At 24.8% G+C, this 18,541-nt stretch overlaps 2 protein-coding genes across 2 annotated transcripts; one reads left to right on the top strand and one right to left on the bottom strand.

Moving 5' to 3' along the window:
- Positions 1-2,109: 2,109 nt before the first annotated feature.
- Positions 2,110-3,483, bottom strand: LOC129615956 (procathepsin L-like). Its single transcript, XM_055531398.1, has one exon. The coding sequence runs from the start codon at positions 3,477-3,479 to the stop codon at positions 2,493-2,495; it is 987 nt and encodes a 328-aa protein (XP_055387373.1). The 5' UTR covers positions 3,480-3,483; the 3' UTR covers positions 2,110-2,492.
- Positions 3,484-7,410: 3,927 nt separating this feature from the next.
- On the top strand, positions 7,411-10,058 carry LOC129615959 (pickpocket protein 19-like). The gene is made up of 8 exons (XM_055531401.1): positions 7,411-7,477; positions 7,712-7,842; positions 8,237-8,359; positions 9,011-9,293; positions 9,366-9,419; positions 9,481-9,607; positions 9,667-9,785; positions 9,931-10,058. Exons 1-8 carry the CDS (start codon positions 7,411-7,413, stop codon positions 10,056-10,058), a joined length of 1,032 nt encoding a protein of 343 aa, XP_055387376.1.
- The last annotated feature ends 8,483 nt before the right edge of the window (positions 10,059-18,541 follow it).

Below are 18,541 nucleotides of genomic sequence, written 5' to 3'. Positions count from 1 at the left end.
TTTGTTTGAATTCCCAGTGATTTTTCTTTCATGAGTGATCATGCTTGTATTTTTAATTGCAGTGATCCGAAAACTTGAATTTAGGACCGTGACAATGGAGTGGAGGTACGTATAAACAGCTACAAGCATACCATTCAATTTTTTTTACTTTTAGTTTTGGGTGTGTTTCTTGTCTAATTCATAACAAGCTCGACTATTAGTAAATTTGAATTTCCTTACTCAAAAGGAATAGTTCGCACAATAAGTAAACAACTGACCTTTTTCGTGTTTAAAATTTACACAAGAACATTTTTATCATAATTTTATTATAAAAACAAAAAATATTTTATTTATAAGGACATAAAAGTTTTATATTTTTTGACCTTCAATAAACTTGAATTTTATTTTAAAGTTTACAGACCTTTTTATAGTAATAATGTGGAACAAATTTCATTTTCCATTGGGATTTTTAAATAATTTTCGTTTATTTTATGTATTTTTACTTAATTTTTACAATGCAGTATTTCACAACAATATTTTGCAGGAAGAATTTTAAATTATACAAGTGCACTTACTATATAAAATATTTATAAAATATTATGAAAAAAATTTCCTTCAATGGTCTTTTATTCAAACTTTTTAATTAGATACTTTTGTGATTTGTAATATTATACAAACTGATACGATAATTAAATACAAATGAATAGTAGACGACAATTTCAAGTCAATTTTGGAAAGTCTACAAGAGATTGTGTTTTAAATAAGATTTTCATTATATTATAAAGGGGAACTAATTACAAGAGAAACTATAATTGACTCATAGACCGGTCGACATTGTGACGACGCTTTTATATTTTCATTGATTAATTTATTTAACTCGATGGTGTTTTTAAATGAGTCACAAAGATCGTAAAATAAAATAAAACAAATTATTATTTGTTCTGCCAAATTGATAGCTTTTATGCAATCATATATTGCTTAAAACAATCTGAGTCTAAATAATAAAATCGATATTCTATTGTAATATTTTACTATTACATTGCATACATTTAGGAGGAATGTAATAGTATAATCGTTAGAAATGTGACTTTAATATCGTCAGTCCGAATATTGAATTAGATTAATTTTACAGTTTAAAAAATTGATAATTTATATAAGGAGACTATTTAGGATAAGGCATTCAAAAGTCGGCAAAGTGCGGCCTGTGTGCAGCATGCGACCCATTCAACTTCAAAATGCATCCCATCATTCTGCTTGTAAGAAAAAAACATGTTCGATTACGACTATTAAAATTTGAAAAAATTTTTTCAAAAAAATTTTTTAAAACTCAATCATTGATAATATTGGTACATGAAGTTCCGTACAATTTTATTGTTCGTCAAAACAAAACAATCAAGAAAGTCCGAAAAAATTTCATTTCTTCTTGTAGTTTCTAGAATAGGTACTGTAAGAAACTCATACTCACATTGAACATATTTACCCATAATCCACAAAAGTTTGCCGATGGTTTAGGTATTGTTGGCTTTACAGAAGTTCGATAAGTTCATAAGTATACAAGAAGTAAATGCCCGAAAATTTTATCAATTTGTAAGATTTATGGGATAAACACTCGGGAGGAGTATAATATTCACGGATGTAATATTCTTTTGAAACGTCAAAATTTGGCTACAAATAGTTTTAGAATATTTGTTCATGGAAATTGCCTTATATATTTAAGAATATAGCATAAACAATATTAGTTACACAATTGCGTTTGCCAAATTCAAAAAATGTCTACAATGTACTCAAAGAAGGTTTTCAAATGCTTACGTTTTTGAATTTTACGTTGTAACTATATTAATACCCAAACCAAATATGTAAACAATTTTCTGTAAAAAATTTTTTTGTCTTCAAAATTTGATTTCTTTTACCTTGAGAGCTCTGGAAATTTTCAAAATCCTTGTTTTTTATAGAACATTTTGTTGAACAAAAATTACAAAAGAAAAAAAAAACTCCACATTTTTATTGCTTCCTACCTTTGTCTTCATGTTTTATATTTTAATTGCTTTATTATAGTTAAAAAATTTCTATCATTCCATTTATTACGTTTGGGGAAAATCAAAATCCCAAAGGAAGTAATTTTTCCTTTTGTTCACTTTTGTTTATAAATAGCCATTATAACTTATTAAATTAACTAATTATTCCCATGACGGAACACCATCATGGATCTAGAAAAAAACAAACGTGTTTATAGTGTAGACTAAAAAAAAAAATGTTCATAACGCGAAAATTAAAAATAACTAATGAAATGACTAGAGAAATTTAATGAATAATAAAGTTTATAACCTATACCAAGCCAATACTTTCAATAATGACACTACACGCGGCGCGTCCATAAAGCTTGATATATAAGACTTTTTAATTAATTATGAAAAAAAAAATTCATTATACTTTTTCAACTTAATTAATAATCATTATAAATTTTTTTATTTTTATTATTTTAATTTTCACATATTTAAACCTCAAAATATTATTTAACGTATTTGTGGATACATTGGTTGGAATGCGATACCACATTGATTATTTGCATGACGTGCCATATACATATAACCGCCGCTGCCCCAATTACTACCCCATGAATTTTTGAATACCCAATATGGTTGATTTGCATTATTTACACCATAACCGACAACAGTAACAAAATGATTAATACCACTTGGATTTAAATAACAATTTGCATCATAATATAATCCACCATTATAATATTTAAAACTATTTAATCCAGCATTAATTAATACAACAACTGGTCCGACAGTGAGTGCTTGCATTAATGCATATTCATCATTTTGTGCTGTTCTATACCAATTGTTAATATAATATCTTGGATTGCTATACCTACATTGTCCTACAACACCACGATATGGATTTCCGGCTGCGGCACCAACTCCATTGTCTTTAATATAATTCAATGTAGCATGCATAAAACCATATTGGCATCCTTTATTACCATAATTGCTACTACAATCAACAATTTCTTGTTGTGATAATTGTATTAATTGTTTATATTTAATAAAATAATGTCCTTCAACAGCTGCTGTTGATGCCATTGCATAACAACTACCACAACTACCTTGATTTATAACTGGATTACGAAAACCGAAATCAACCCAATTAACCATATTTGGTAGACTACGTGCTGTTATATTTATTTGTGGTAATGATTCCCATTCTTCAGATGGTATTGCTTTTCCATTTGCAATTTGACTTTGATATTCATCATCAGTTAAATCAGCAAATTCATTAATGGACATTTCAAATGTAACTATACCAGCTTTATATTTTCCATTATGTTCTTCGATTTCATGTAAGGCTTTCAAGAAAATTTCTTTACGAATTTCATCCTCTTCTGGACTATAATTTTTACCATATTCCTTTTTGAAATTCTCCCATTGTTCAATTTCATTAGCTTTTAAATTTAAAAAAGCTAAATTTAATACAATTAAAATTATTAGAAATTTCATAGTAAACGCGTTTAATTATATAAGTTGCCATTTTTGATTTCATTAGACTTTTATACCTAGAATTTTGTAAAAATAACACGCTCTTACGTTTATATATGTATTAATTTATCCATATAGTGTCTTTTGTATATTCAGATTAGATAATTTTAAAGTGATTTGCATTTGACAAAAATAAAAATAATTGAAGATTAAAGTTTTCCACTTTAATTATGAATCACTTATAATTTTTGAGTATAACACTTCAAATGTCATTTGAAATATAATTAAAATTTTCAAATAAATTTTATTTCCTACTTATCATTCGGACACCAATCGAAAATTTCGAAATTTCGGATTCTACGAGTATTGTTCTCTAAAGTACTTCGTTTTGATAAGCAATTATTTTTTATAATACTTCATCCAAAAATATACGAATATAATTTCGATCCATCAAAATTCAATTCACAATTTCTCAACATTGTTGTAAACAATTATCAGGCACAGAATGTCAAACTTCCCAAAATAAAAAAACAAAAATCAAGACAGTTATTATCAGGATATCAAACAGTAAATAAAGCTTATCAATTTGAGATAAACAAAAAATCAAATTTCTAATTAGCTTGTAATAGATTTAAACAAACAGATATGTTATGTATCTAGATAAATTGATTTTAAAAACATAAAAAAGGGCTACTATTGTGTTCAATTACCATCATGTTAGCAATCAATTACTATCGTGTTAGTAATCAATTACAATCATATTTATTTTATTCAACCAACACTTGTATAATTGCTCACTTATTATTTAACACTATTTTGAAAATTTTTTCGTCATCAAAACTAAAGGAGTGAAATAACAACTAGATAAGGTACTAACACCGAGTTTAATAATTAAAAATAATAGTTGGACTTTCATAATTTATACAGTAGAACTACCTTTTATTTGAACCGCATTAGAATTTTAAGAATATTATGGGATTATGAACAGAATTTGTATAAAAAAATACGAGTAAGTGATTTTGCCTTTATTTAATTAATGTAATTGATGCATTGAGAGTAGAGCACTACCGTCCTAATACCGTTAGATCTCCAAATCCTTATATAAGGGAACCTAAGTTTTTGTATAACAGGAAAAATTCCACATTTTTGTTTGGGAGACTAAAATGAACCAGCCTTACTATCAAAATATTTATAATAAAAATATTATGCCAATGTTGTAACAGAAAGTAGCGAAATAATTCAAGTAGAGCTTATCGCACTGACTCGTTTGATAATAAAATAAGTGTTTTATATATAAAATTTAATTTAAATAAAGTATAAAAAATTTTAATTAAAATTTTTTTAATTAACATGTGAATTTGGAAAATTTCCAAATCAACTTTTCGATTTAAAACGGAAAATATTTTACGTAATGCTTATGAGTTGAACAATCTTTTGGGGTTATTCAATTCTATATTGATTTCCACGAAAATTAATTAATTTTCATTTCGTTACTAGACTAGACAATTTTTTGGCCAAAAATTTTTCAACAGCAAATGAATTTGTTTATTTGAGTTCACCCATTATTAAATAAAATTTCCGTGTATTTTCTATAATCACTTCAATTTTTGTAAGTTATCATTTTGAGTGCACCCATTATTGAACAAAATTTTGTGTAATTGCTTAACAATTTATTATCGAAGTGCTGTCAGATTTACTTCAAATGATTATTAATATTTACAGATTGAAATGATAAAGCGAACAATATTTTGTATGAGATAATAATTTTATTTATATACAAACTCTTTTACAAAATTTTAAATAATTCCGTTATAGTAGCTTAAGATTTTCGAAAATAATATGATAATATTTTTTCATGTCCCAGATTTTATCTTATCACAATAAGTAAATAATAATGTTGTTAATACAAAATCAAATATTTATTATAACATAGTAGTTAATTTGTAATATTGGCAGTCAGTATTATGCCACTTAAGATAAAATTCTTGAAAATTATTGTGGTAAACATGCAATTTATTATCTATTATACGTTATGTATAGGGAGAATCAATTCCTTACACGCGTACCTACGAATAGTATTTGATTACAGAGTTATATTTCAGTTCACGCATGATAACAATAAAAGCGAAAAAGAGAGAACGTCAAATAATTTATTCCATTTTTTAATTGATTTCTTTAACTCGCAATAGTTTTTACTAATATAATTGAAAATATTTGGAACTACAATAATTGGGAATTGAATAATGGAATTAAATAGACTTACACTAAAATTTCTAATATAATTTTTTTAACACTATTGAATATTTCGTTTCTTAACAGCTGCCAATAATTTTTTTTAATATTTAACATTTTAATTTTAACATTAATATATAAAAGCATATATAAATAATAATAACAAATTTTTAAATTGATTCCCAACATAGGTCTATTTGATTCTCAATTCAAGTCTAAAGCCCAGTGGTTGAAATTTATTTGCTAAACTCTTTAAATTGCTACAATGTAAAAATACCTAAATTGAGAAAGTTACGGGAAAGACTTTAAGAAGCAACTATTCAACGAAAAGGATTTACGAAAAGAAACTTGAATTTTGAGTGATTTTTTGAGTGCTTTTTGTTTGATTGTTTTTGATTTGAGTGCTTTTTTGAGTGTTTTTTTTAGTGCTTTTTGTTTGAGTGTTTTTTTTGAGTGATTTTTTTTTTTTAATTTTTGAAAAAAACATTATTTTTGAGTAATATTTTGAGTGATTTTTTCGAGTTTTTTTTTTTTTCATAAAGTTTTCGAATGAAAATTTCTAATTAATTTTGATTTATGAATGAAAATTTTGAGTAATATTTTTAAGCATTTTCCAATAAAATATTTGAACGATTTTTAAAATATTACTTTGGTTTTCAGAAAAAAAAAGTACTCATTTTTTAATTGATTTTTTTAATTTTTTTCAAAAACTTTCTACTGATCCTACTCCCAACTTTTTAATACATAAATGCAATTTGTGTATAAAAACAAACTAAATACACCTAATATATCTACTATGAAAGTAGAATTTAATTTGACACGGTGAGGTACTAGACCGGCTTCACTCAATAGAATATACTACCATAAAATTGATAACAATTGATTTTTGTGTGGTGGCGAAACTTTTTATACATTGCCAATATTATTGAAACTAGAGAACAAATAACATATATAGATAACAATCTTATTTAATTAAAATTAAATTTGTAAATATTTTGTGAAACAATTCTAATTAACACTTATTAATTAATTAATAATTCTTATAGTTGTCACTTACATTAATTGAAAAATATTTTTGAAATTAATAGCAAATCTATAAAATTTTCATATACTTAAATCAATTATTAATATTGTAATTCTTTTGTACCTTTTACTTTAACATTTCAATTAAAAATATTTGTAATAGCTAGGTATTTTTTAAAAAATAATCATTGGAGCTCTATAATTTATAATTCACTTTAACAATTTTAGTCTTAAATTAAATTTCAAATATAATCGTCTAACTCTAGCGATTCAATAGAAATTCAATAGAAATGAAAAGATTGAATTTTAAAATTATTCCTAGAAATAAGAGTAAAATCAAACAATTCATCTATACATATACACAAAATTCAAGTATCCACGGGTTCAAATATCTTTTAAATAAACGTGTCAATATATACGGAAGGTTTGTTGACAATATAAAATATAATTCCCACTGTTTATAATATACCTTGTATATAAGCCATATAATAAAAGATCTAGTGTATAATGGAGAAAATCTAAAATAAAATTAAATTTTTTTTTTTCTGTATTTTCCCTTTTCTCAATTTTCCTTTTTTATTATTACAGAATTGTTTGGTTTCTTTTTGTTTTCATAGGCATTCTAGGATTACTAAACATTATATATGAATCAATAATAAAAAAACAAAATTTAGAAAGATTTCAATTGAAAAATATAATGGAAACTCCTTTATATTCTGTACATAGAATAAGTTTTCCATCAGTTACAGTTTGTAATTACAATCGTATAAATTGGAATAGGATCAATATAACAATCAATAAATTTTTACCAAACAATAAAACAAATTCAATTGAAAAATCTTTTATTAAATTTCTTAAATTACATGAGAGTACATCAACAATTTTAACATCAATGGATTTTGAAAATTTTTATAAAACAATTAATGAAAATGATTTTTTAATATTAAATAAAATTAATTTTACCCAAGTTTTTCAATATTTATCATTTAAATGTGAAGAAATTTTTCGTACATGTTGGTTTAGAGTACGTAATATAACATGTTGTAAAGTTTTCTTTGAATTAAAAACTTTTAATGGATTCTGTTGGACATTTAATTCAATATATCATAAGGATAAATTTGAATATGAGGTAAGTTTAATTGAAAAATTAATTTTTATGAAAAATTATGCAGGACAGACGTTTAAAACAGAAACACGTGCGTCTATGCGCTACACGAATCTAATTCAATTTAAATTCAATTGTCGAATATAAACTGCCGCCAAGATTCAAAAATTTTTTTTTCTTATTATCAAAACGACCGTCCAGACTATATTATAAAAATTATGCACAAATAAGTTGAGTACAGTATACCCGTTATTTAAGAAAACTATTTCAATAGGAGCTGTGACAGCTAACTTGTTAACTAAAACTCAGCTCTAAGAAAGCCTTACGTTTATCAGAAAATTGACTTATTTTCCATTAATAAATCTTAATTTTTTTAAATAACTCTTGCATTAATGAAATTTTTTTTATAATTATACAGAATCCAGAGCCAGTATATCCGTGGAGAGCGGCACAAGGTGGTAAAAGATCAGGTCTTGTTGTAACTTTTAATTTAAATAAAACAACGCATCGACCAAATTTTCCTCATGAAAAAGGAATAATGGTAATTTATTTTAATTAAAAATTATTTTAACTTCTATCTAAAAAATATTGAAACTAATAAAAAAAAAAAGTAATTGCATTTAATATTTTGTTTGACGGCACCAGTAAAAATAAAGAATTCAAGTGGCGCATAATTTTATAATAATACTGATCTATATTTTGAAAGCTTTTCGATTCTTTTCGTACTGTTTTTGCTTCTTACCGTACCATAAACTTAAATCATTTGCTGCACCTCTCGCATAGTTGAGTTCTGATTCAAATTTGAATTGGTTCAATTAAAGGGACATAATATCAGACGAAATATGGGTGGAATAGAGTGGAGACCCTGGTACATATAAACACGATCCATATTTTTAAGTCATATTCGCAGTGCGTATCGAAACTGAAAATAAATTGGCAACAGGTTCCTTATTGTCAAATAATTGAAAAAAAAAATTTTTAATATTTTTCTAATTACTAATTACTCATCAGTAAGAGCTTTGGTGGCTCATAGTGGCTCATAGCGGCTCATAGTGGCTCATAATCATAGTCAATATAGTTGAAAAGAATAATAAAGACCTTGTAGAAAAGAAACTGGATCACCTAATTTTAATTTTATTTATCCACGAATTTTAAATACTTTTTACTTATTTTATAATTTTAATACATTTAGGTACATGTTGGTGATCCAAGAGAAATGTCTGAACGTGGTCAAATTATATCATCGAATAAAATTGGATTCTTTTCAGTTAATCCAATTTCGTATGTTATTGTACCAGGTGCAAAATCTATTGAACCAAAATATCGTAGATGTATTTTTGATAATGAAATTGATAATGTAACTTATTATACATTGCCGGATACAAGTTTTCGATATTCAAATTGTATGTTAGAATGTAAAAGAAGATTTTTATATGAAAAATGTGGTTGTGTTTATGGAGCATTTTGGCCAGTTGGTTTGTTTTTTTTTAATAGTTTATTTGAGAAGAATTTGTGAATATTAATTCTCAATCTCTAATTTTGTATAGGTAAATCGATTGAATGTAATTTTTCCCAAATAAAATGTATTGGAAAATATACTGGTAAGTTTATTTGAACTGTAAGATATTGAAGGTATTATTAAACAATAATTTTATTTTTTAGATCAAAGCTATACAGTTAGAACATTTAATAGCCAAAATAAAGAAATTAATGGAACAAGTGTTATATGTAATTGTACATTTACATGTACTTATGTACAATATGATTATGATGTTCGATTCTCTAACAGGTCAATTAAAATAAAATGGAATATTTTTAAAAATATTTGCTATGATTATAAAATTTTAGATCTTTTGGTCATATTTCATCGAATGGTACTGAAATTGCAGAAGTTGATATTTATTTTCATAATAAAGTAATGACAAAATATAATAATCATGTGTTGTGGACGTGGTTAGATCTATTTGGTAAGATTAATTTTGTTATTCTTGTACTCATCAAAATTTTTATTAGCCAACACTATTTACTGGCAACAAATTGATTAGAACCTTTAAATTATTATTGTTATTCATAATTTTATAATTCTTTACTATTTTATTTATTTAATTTTAGTTCATATTGGAGGTTTGGCATCACTCTTTCTTGGATGTTCATTTATGAGTGCTTTTGAATTTGTGTATTTTACAATTGTTGGAATTATAATCTGTTTGAAAATATGTTTTAATAGACAATTATCATAATTGGTTTCTATGAATGAGTCAAAAAAAATTGTGAAAATTTTTTTAGTGAAATCTTAAATTAATGAATATTACAGATATAATTGTATTATACTGGAACTAAAGGTCCAACAAGGATAGATCAGTATCACCGCTGTTGTACTCTTCTTAAAACAAAATTTTTAGAATCTATATGCACATATTATGTTATGTACTAATAAGAGAAAGGTTCATTAGTTGACTGCTAAAATATAAACAGGAATTTAATCATGAATTTTGAATTGCCAATCTTTGAATGCAACTAAATTAATTATTCCACTTCTTTTAAAATTCAATTTAAATTTTTCGATAATGAAAGGATTAAAAATCTTGCACTAAACAGCGTATTTTGTAAAATTGACTATTTTAAGAAATCGATTCAAAAACAAAATCATGCTCTTTTTACTGCTATAACATTTTAATGAGAATATCGCTACTGCTTTAACTTTACTGCTATAACATTTGAATGAGAATAATCAGATAATTTTTTTCAAATTCTTTCTCTATAATATTATTTAGAACAAAAGAGAATACTCTGACATTTATTGAGTTCTTCTGTTATTAAAATTTCGTTAGCAGTTAATGGAGTATACAACTACATTTACTCAAGATAATTTATCTGCGATGGTGTCCTTTAGAGGACTGATGAGCAAGTATTTGTTATGCTTGTAGATATAATATGATAATAAATTAGTCTTCTTTGAAAAACTTTTGACTCAAATGTGTTTAAAATAACTTTATAAATTTAAATTTTGTTTTCCTCTTTGATTTTTTTTTTTTTTAATTTTTTGTTTGTTTGAGTCCATTACAAGGGTCTTTAAACATACTAACAAACAGTCTCTTAAAATAGAAGGTTAAAATAGAATGAATTTTGAGAAAATTTGGAAAAAAAAAAAACAAAAAATAAATGAACTTATTTTTATTTTCTGAAAGTTTAAATTTTCTGATGAAAGATCCTTTTTTTTTTTGGCTGTTTATAACACTTTATGTAAGAAAAAAAGTTGATGTTCGGTATCCACGTGACGAAGGTAATAAATCTTTAGGTTGTCCTTTCTTATTTTCGTTGTTTTACTTTATTTTTCTTCTGCTTGTTGTGTATGTGTTTCGAAATGAGAAACATTTTTCAATATTATTGGAAAGCAGTGCCACATTAATTAAAAAAAATTATCAGATTGACAAATTAGTGCTTTTATAACATAGTAATTCGTATTGTCATTACATAAATTTCTCTTTCAAGTATTACCCACCATCTAAACTACAAAATCTGAAAAGGATCCGGTACTCAAAGCAAAAATCAATATTCTGCAATAAAGGTAATTGTACCTAAACCAGAACGCTTTTTTCGATTGCCTCTGTTTCTTCTCTTTACGACACTTTTTTCTTAATGGCTTGATTTTTTTTTGTTACCAACCAACCGCAGGGATTTTTTGCTACACCACTTTTCCAAAATCATTTTTCATTGTAACACTTCCTCTTCTTCTTCTTCCGGCGCCTGTCCAATTTGCGGATGTTACAGTGCACATGGCTCTGGCGACTACATCTTGATACACATTTCTATTTGTAATGCCTGTCCATTGCCTTATGTTTCTTAGCCATGTGTACGTCATATTCCTCTTTTGCCTTTAATGTATCTGCGCAATATAACAAGATTGACTATGTGTAATCTCTGCAACATGAATCTTTTCATGAATCTCTGCAACCAGACAATTTTTTATACTTTAGAAAATCATTTTTCACAATTTCAACCATTCACTCCAAAAATATCATCCCATTCTTCTTTGCAATCATTAATTTTTTGAAGATATCGTGAAAAAACTACTACGGTTACATTAATTACATTATAAATTGCATACTCGTATTATAAGAAACTAAAAGAAGTGAAACTTTTATAAGTCATTTATTCGAAAGCTGGTTATAAGCTTGGCTCTTTCAATTCATTTTCTTTTGAGCAACCGAAATCTTATTAATGACAAGAATATTTAAAAAAAAACAAAACGGTAATTGAAAGAATTTCCATCTCCATTCTTATTTTATAATTGAATTCCAGCGAAAAATAGGAAAAACGAGAAAAACTTCTGATCGGCAAAATTTCCAAAAAAAAAAAAAAATAACCAAAAAAATGCAAAAGGATACAAAAACCTTTTTAATTTTTTTTCCCCCTTGTATTTTGATTTTTAAATTTATTTTTTCCTTTTAAGAGACCCTTTATACCATTTTATGTATAAAATACTGTTATTCGCATGGTGGAATGTAATCCCATGCTTTTGTGTGAATCTAAACACAAGAACATTTTCATGTGGATACTCAATTATGCGTTATAATGCATATTATATTGTTTTACTCAAAAAATATTCTTCTCCCGTTACTCTTTCACTCCCCTCTCCCACAAAAAAAAAAAAAAAAATGTGTATATAAGTTTTGTGTATATACAGAACTGACATACTGAACAGAACACAAATATTATATAAGTTATGAGGTTAAAATGGAGACAGAGAGAAAACAAGAAGACAAAACGAAAAAAAAAAAATTTAGTGAACCAATTTTTGTTCTAAATTTATTGATGAGTGAATAACTTTAATAAGAAATTATTAAATTTTGTATACAGTTGGCTCTTAAGATTTAATATACCAAAATAAAAAACTATGTGTATATGAAAATGTAAATCTTATATTGAGTATATAAGGGTGTATATTATGATTAAATTTCTTGTAACATATTTCTCATTTTCTATATATTTATTATAATTATACTAAATATATACCATTCAAAATATATGGAGCTTATATACAATTAACTAACATTATGTATATTATTATTGCTATAAATGAAAATGTGTATAAATTCGTGTATAATTCAAATAAATAGGTACGTACACAAATATTTTTGCTTTAAATATATTATACAAAGTGTTTCGACAAAGTGTTTATCAAGAATTTTTCAAAAAAAAAAACTCAAACCTGTTATAACAGTTACATTATGAGTCTTAACTGTAATACAAGGTAAGAACCAAATCGAATATCACTAAATATTATAGTTACGTTTTAAAATCCTGCATAAGCTGTGGAAATCGGACTCTGCTCAGTGCAGATTTTGCGGGGGCAGTGATGAAACTGCCGTGCACATAGTTTGTAACTGCCCGGTACTGGCTGTCCGGCGGCACAATTGTTTTTGACAGGGTTTTTTAAGTGTTCGAGAACTGCTGTCCACCTTCCTTAGGGATGTCGCCGGTTTCATACTTGGAACGGAGATATTGTAGGAGGGGCGTGAGGAGGCTACAATAAGTCGCGGATGGCTGCGGTGGCCCGGACTATACTCTTGCCACACTCGCTTTAACCTTGCCACCTTAAAAAATCAACAATCTACAATCTATGGTTTAAAATTGCTGAACATGCTGAAATATACTAATTAATATAATGTAGTTTAGTTAAATTTATTTTAAAATTTAAAAGTTTTCAAGTTTCACTCAATAAAATCCACTCAAATCTCATATCAAATTGCAAAAATACCGTAATATTTTATTAATTACTATTTTATAATCAAGCCTATCAAACATTTTCGTCTCAATAACCGAAACAGAGATAAGATATACTATAAAAATAAATAAAGAGAAATAAATAAGGAGTACAAATATTTTGAGTGGAATTTAGAAATTTTTACACTCAATACAAATATGTCTGTCACAGGTGGTAGTAAATTTTTTTTAAAAATTCGGAATATTTTGCAATAAAAAAATTTGTAATCTTTATACATTTTAATAGTTACCCAAATTGTAACATTTTGTATTAAAAGATGTTATACTATACTGTTATACACATTACATATTATAATATATATACACATATATATTAAGATTCAATAGAATGGTTTGGTGAACGATTTTGAACGAAAAATTTTTGTTTTTTTTTTTTTTTCAAAAAAACTTACCTGATTTAATGGGGCATTATGACTAAATATTCGTAATTTCCAGAACATTAATTTTTTCATTAGAGGTGTGTATATCAATAATATATTATACATAAATATATATTTATGTTAAATTGTTTTATATTAAATGCATATACATAAAAATATAGTTATGATTGTATTGAAATAAAAAAAAATTTCGGTCGTTCTCTTTAATTTTTTGCATTTAATATTATAAAATAATATTTATGTGAATAATATTGTTATATTCCCAGCAAAAACTATATAAATGTTTCTTCTCTTATATCTAAAATATTTTAATAAACAAAAAACTTGATATTTTTCCTATTTAAATAATGAAAAAAAAAAAATATTATGATAAATTTAATTTGATATATGATTTTTTTTTTTATACTAAAATTCCTATTCATACATACTGTTATACAAGTTCAATACAGCCCTTGAATGTGCCCAAATATGAAATTTATAATATTTGTATACCAAATATATGAAAATTTATTACTTGATCCAATTTCAACGCGACAACACACATCAATTGTTAATCTGAAATGAAAATTAAAGAAAATGAAAATCATATATATTTTGTATAACAATATAGCATATATAATATTATACTTACATATATAAACACATATATGCATTTATCAATATTTATTTTATTTTTATATTAATTTATTAATGTGCTTATTATTGTTTTTCTCATTTTACCATTTTTAATTACTGTAACTCAGGATATTTTAACATCAGATTAAATCATAAAGTTTATATGAGTTATAATGTGTTGGTTACTGTTATAAATATACACACAAATATAACAAATAATATAACTTTAAGCTCTTGATGTCAGCAAAAAAAAATAATTAGGAATGAGAAAAAGAAAAAATTTTTTAACAAATTTCTGATTTGTTTGTCAGTCTTTTTCGCAAAAACTCAAATTTATTTGTCAAATCAAAAACTAAATTGTTAATTTAAATAAAGTCATGTTGTTGATTTTAATAAAAAAAAATTAATAATATAATTAATTTTTTTTTTGTTTCGCTTGCCTTTAAATTTTAAAAATCTTCGAAAATTCACAATAGAATTTTTATATTAAGAAGTTGTGTTGCTATATGCTCTTTTGCATACTTTTAGGATAACATTAAATTATAAAATTTTTTTTTGCTTATTTTTTTATTAATTTCTATAAAATTCTATTATTACGCAGTAGTTTTAAATTGAATTAATTTAATATTTGAAAATTTTTTAAATTTAATTTCAGTATAGCTATATAATTAGAAAATATACATATAAGAGTATAGCTATATAATTAGAAAACATAAATGAGAATTAATACATGGTGTATTTTAAAGAGAAATTTTATAGAATTTAAGTTTTGTTACAGAAATTAAAATTAGTTATGATTGAAAGTTGTTAATTGTGTTTTTAAAAATATTATTCAATTGCTCTGCCTTCAACTAAATATTGCTAAATATTAGCCAAATATTTTTAAATGCCAGAAAAATTTGAAACGTTTTCTAAGCAATATTACTAGAATATGAAATAATCGCACAGAAAATGCTATTGAGACAAACGGCACCAAGCATACATTTTCCGACAATATTAAGTATAAGAAATTGCTTATTTCAAAAACTTGATTTTAATATGATTTTCTTTCTAACTTGTTTAATAAATTTTTGCGTTTCTTCTTCAATATTCTTTAATATTTATTATTTATTTTTTATAAACAATTTGGCTCCTGGATCGGATTATAAAATATTATTTCAATATTTTTCTTATTATTAAATATCCCTTACATTATTTTCTTTTGTTTAATCATTATAATACTAACAACATAAAGACACTAGTTGACCTATTTTGATTGATGATTTATTAATTGATTTAATAAAAAAAAAAACAAAAAAAAAAAAAAAACAAAAATATTATAATAAATTAGTTAGAAAAATGTCTAATTACCTGTATAAAATTTGACTGATATTGCATATATTATTAGGGTAACTAATCACTTTATCGATTATTTAAAACCGACATTTATTATAGACTATATAGCTAAATAAATTATTTTATTAAAATATTTTGACTACATATTCGAATTAAAATTTTTTTTTATTACAAACACCCCTACCCATTTACCAACGAGAATTTTGGGTACTTGTGGGTATTATAATTTAGCTAAGTCATTTTGTGAGAATTTTTCGAGTAAATAAGCTCAAATGATGAATTAGAAATTTTACACCAAGTTTTTTTTCTATATACTCATTTACAAATTTCATCTCAATTATCAATTAGTTTTTCAAGTCGATCTTTTGAATAGTATAGCGTATGGCAACCCTTATCAAACAGAAAATGTAAAAATCCATGTTTTTCACTTTCAACTCACCAGTACATAATTGTTTCTTGCCAGACACTTTGCAAAACTACGTGATCCCTTACTGAATTTTCTCATTTTTCAGAGAGAGAATTTATATTCAAGATATTATAAGAGAGTATATCATAATAGTTTCATAAAAGAACTTTTAGATGTCACAATCTGAAAGAAATATGGTAATATACTGAGTAATTAATGAGTAATTTATGATCAATATCCAATATAAATGAGAATTTGCAAATTATTATTTCGAAAATTAACCTAAGCCTCTCAAAATTTTTATTAAATACGTTTATTTTTAATTAAATTGCTTCTAAACTTAATAAGCATAATTCTCTTAGTGTTACCCATCTGAATTTGAACAATATTATTACATAAAATTTAATCAATAAGAGAAAATCCTTTAGGAAATAAGAGGAAATTCAACCGTTAAAACATAGTAAAAATTATTCTTTATTATAAAAAAATTTCATTAGACAACATTTTTATTCGATTCTTCAAGAAGTCTTGTATAATACCCTGAAATTGACTCAAAATATTTTCATTATTTTTTCGACATTCTTCAACTTAATAAAAGTATATTATGTATATAACATATATTTATGTATTATATAAGTATAACATTATATTTAATATAATGTATAACAGATGTACATTATATTTATAATGCATAATATAAAAAAAAAAAAAACAAAAATAATTTTTGCTCTTTATAGAAAACCTTTAAGTGCGGACAAAAGGGTACTCTGTAGAAAAATTAATTAAAAATTTCTTATTGACCTTTATTATATGTACGTAATTTCGTTACAAAAGAAAATTTATATATACATATAAAATGTTAACCAAAAAAAAACAAGGAAAAGAAGAACACAACCGAAAAAAAAAGGTCTGGCTGATTTTACAGTTAACGAATTTTACGCCTCTGTAGTCAAATAAAATAATTTTTAACTAAGTAAAAAAATTTCAGTTTTTTACTTTTTTTTCTGTCTCTCTCTCTTTCTGATGCAATCTATGGTCATTTTTTTTTCCTCACTACACAATATTTCTTGTAATTTTATTTTTTAGAAATTAAAAAAAGTAAAAATCAAAGATTGCATTTTTTTTTTTTTTTTTTTGTAAAAAAGAAAACAAAATTCCCAAGGCTCTGGCCATATTTTATGTTTTGGTATATTTTCTCTCTCTCTCTCTCTTTCTCTCTCATTTTTTCTACTTTTTTATTAATATAATATTTTAAAAGTTATCAATTTCATTAACTTATTCTAAATTATATTTTTTCTGTTAAAGAGAAAGAAGAAAAAAAAATTCCAAGAATATTTTTTATTTTATAAAAATCTTTGAAACTTTTGATTTTTATGGTTCTATTTATTCAAACATATTTTTTATATAATTAAGGAGTTTTTTTTTCCTTTTTAAACTTTCCAATATTATAAAAATGCAATATTCACAAAAAATACTTTAATAAAAAAAAAAATATTTCCCTACAAAATAGTTTATAAAATAGCATTATTTTTTAAAAAGAAAGTATGAAAAATGGTATCCAATCTGGCCAACTATAAACTACCAATTATTTGTATTAAAATTTTCATAAAAAAAAAAATATTGGAAATAATATGAGTAATTCCTCTAAATAATACTCTTTGTGTACTCAAGAGCGTACCTATAACAAAAAAACTAAAAAATTGTGAGAGCAAGTTATAAAATTCCCTTAATATATTTAAGCTGGCGCCTTTATATGGGAAGTAAAAATAAAGGCACCAGTAATAATAATGGAAAGTACAAATACAGGTGCCTTCATATGTACTCCCCATATTAAGGCGCCAGTAATAATAAAATTTAATTTTTGCTCTTATTGAGTCTTTTTCGCATTATTGATTAAGCTCTCCAGAGAATTGTAGCACGACATTGTTTAAAAACTTCAAAATATTTCGAAACTGTAAGAAATAAAATAGTGAGAAAGAAAAATACCAAGATTTCCTAATTATTACAATAGATAATTAATTTTAAGTCATGAGTGCTCGAAAAGTACATAAAAAAAGGGCAATAAATTAATAGAACAACTTGTGAAATTCTCATTATATATTTAAGCTAGCGCCTTAATATGGGGAGTACACATAAAGGCGCCAGTAATAATTAAATTTAATATTCGCTCTTATTGACTCTCTTTCGCATAAAGAAGCTC

This window comes from Condylostylus longicornis, unplaced genomic scaffold (genome assembly GCF_029603195.1).
Source record: "Condylostylus longicornis isolate FDR11 unplaced genomic scaffold, ASM2960319v2 ptg000155l, whole genome shotgun sequence".
NCBI lineage: Eukaryota > Metazoa > Arthropoda > Insecta > Diptera > Dolichopodidae > Condylostylus > Condylostylus longicornis.
Note: the sequence above shows the minus strand (reverse complement) of the source record. Positions and strands in the feature narration are given on the sequence as shown.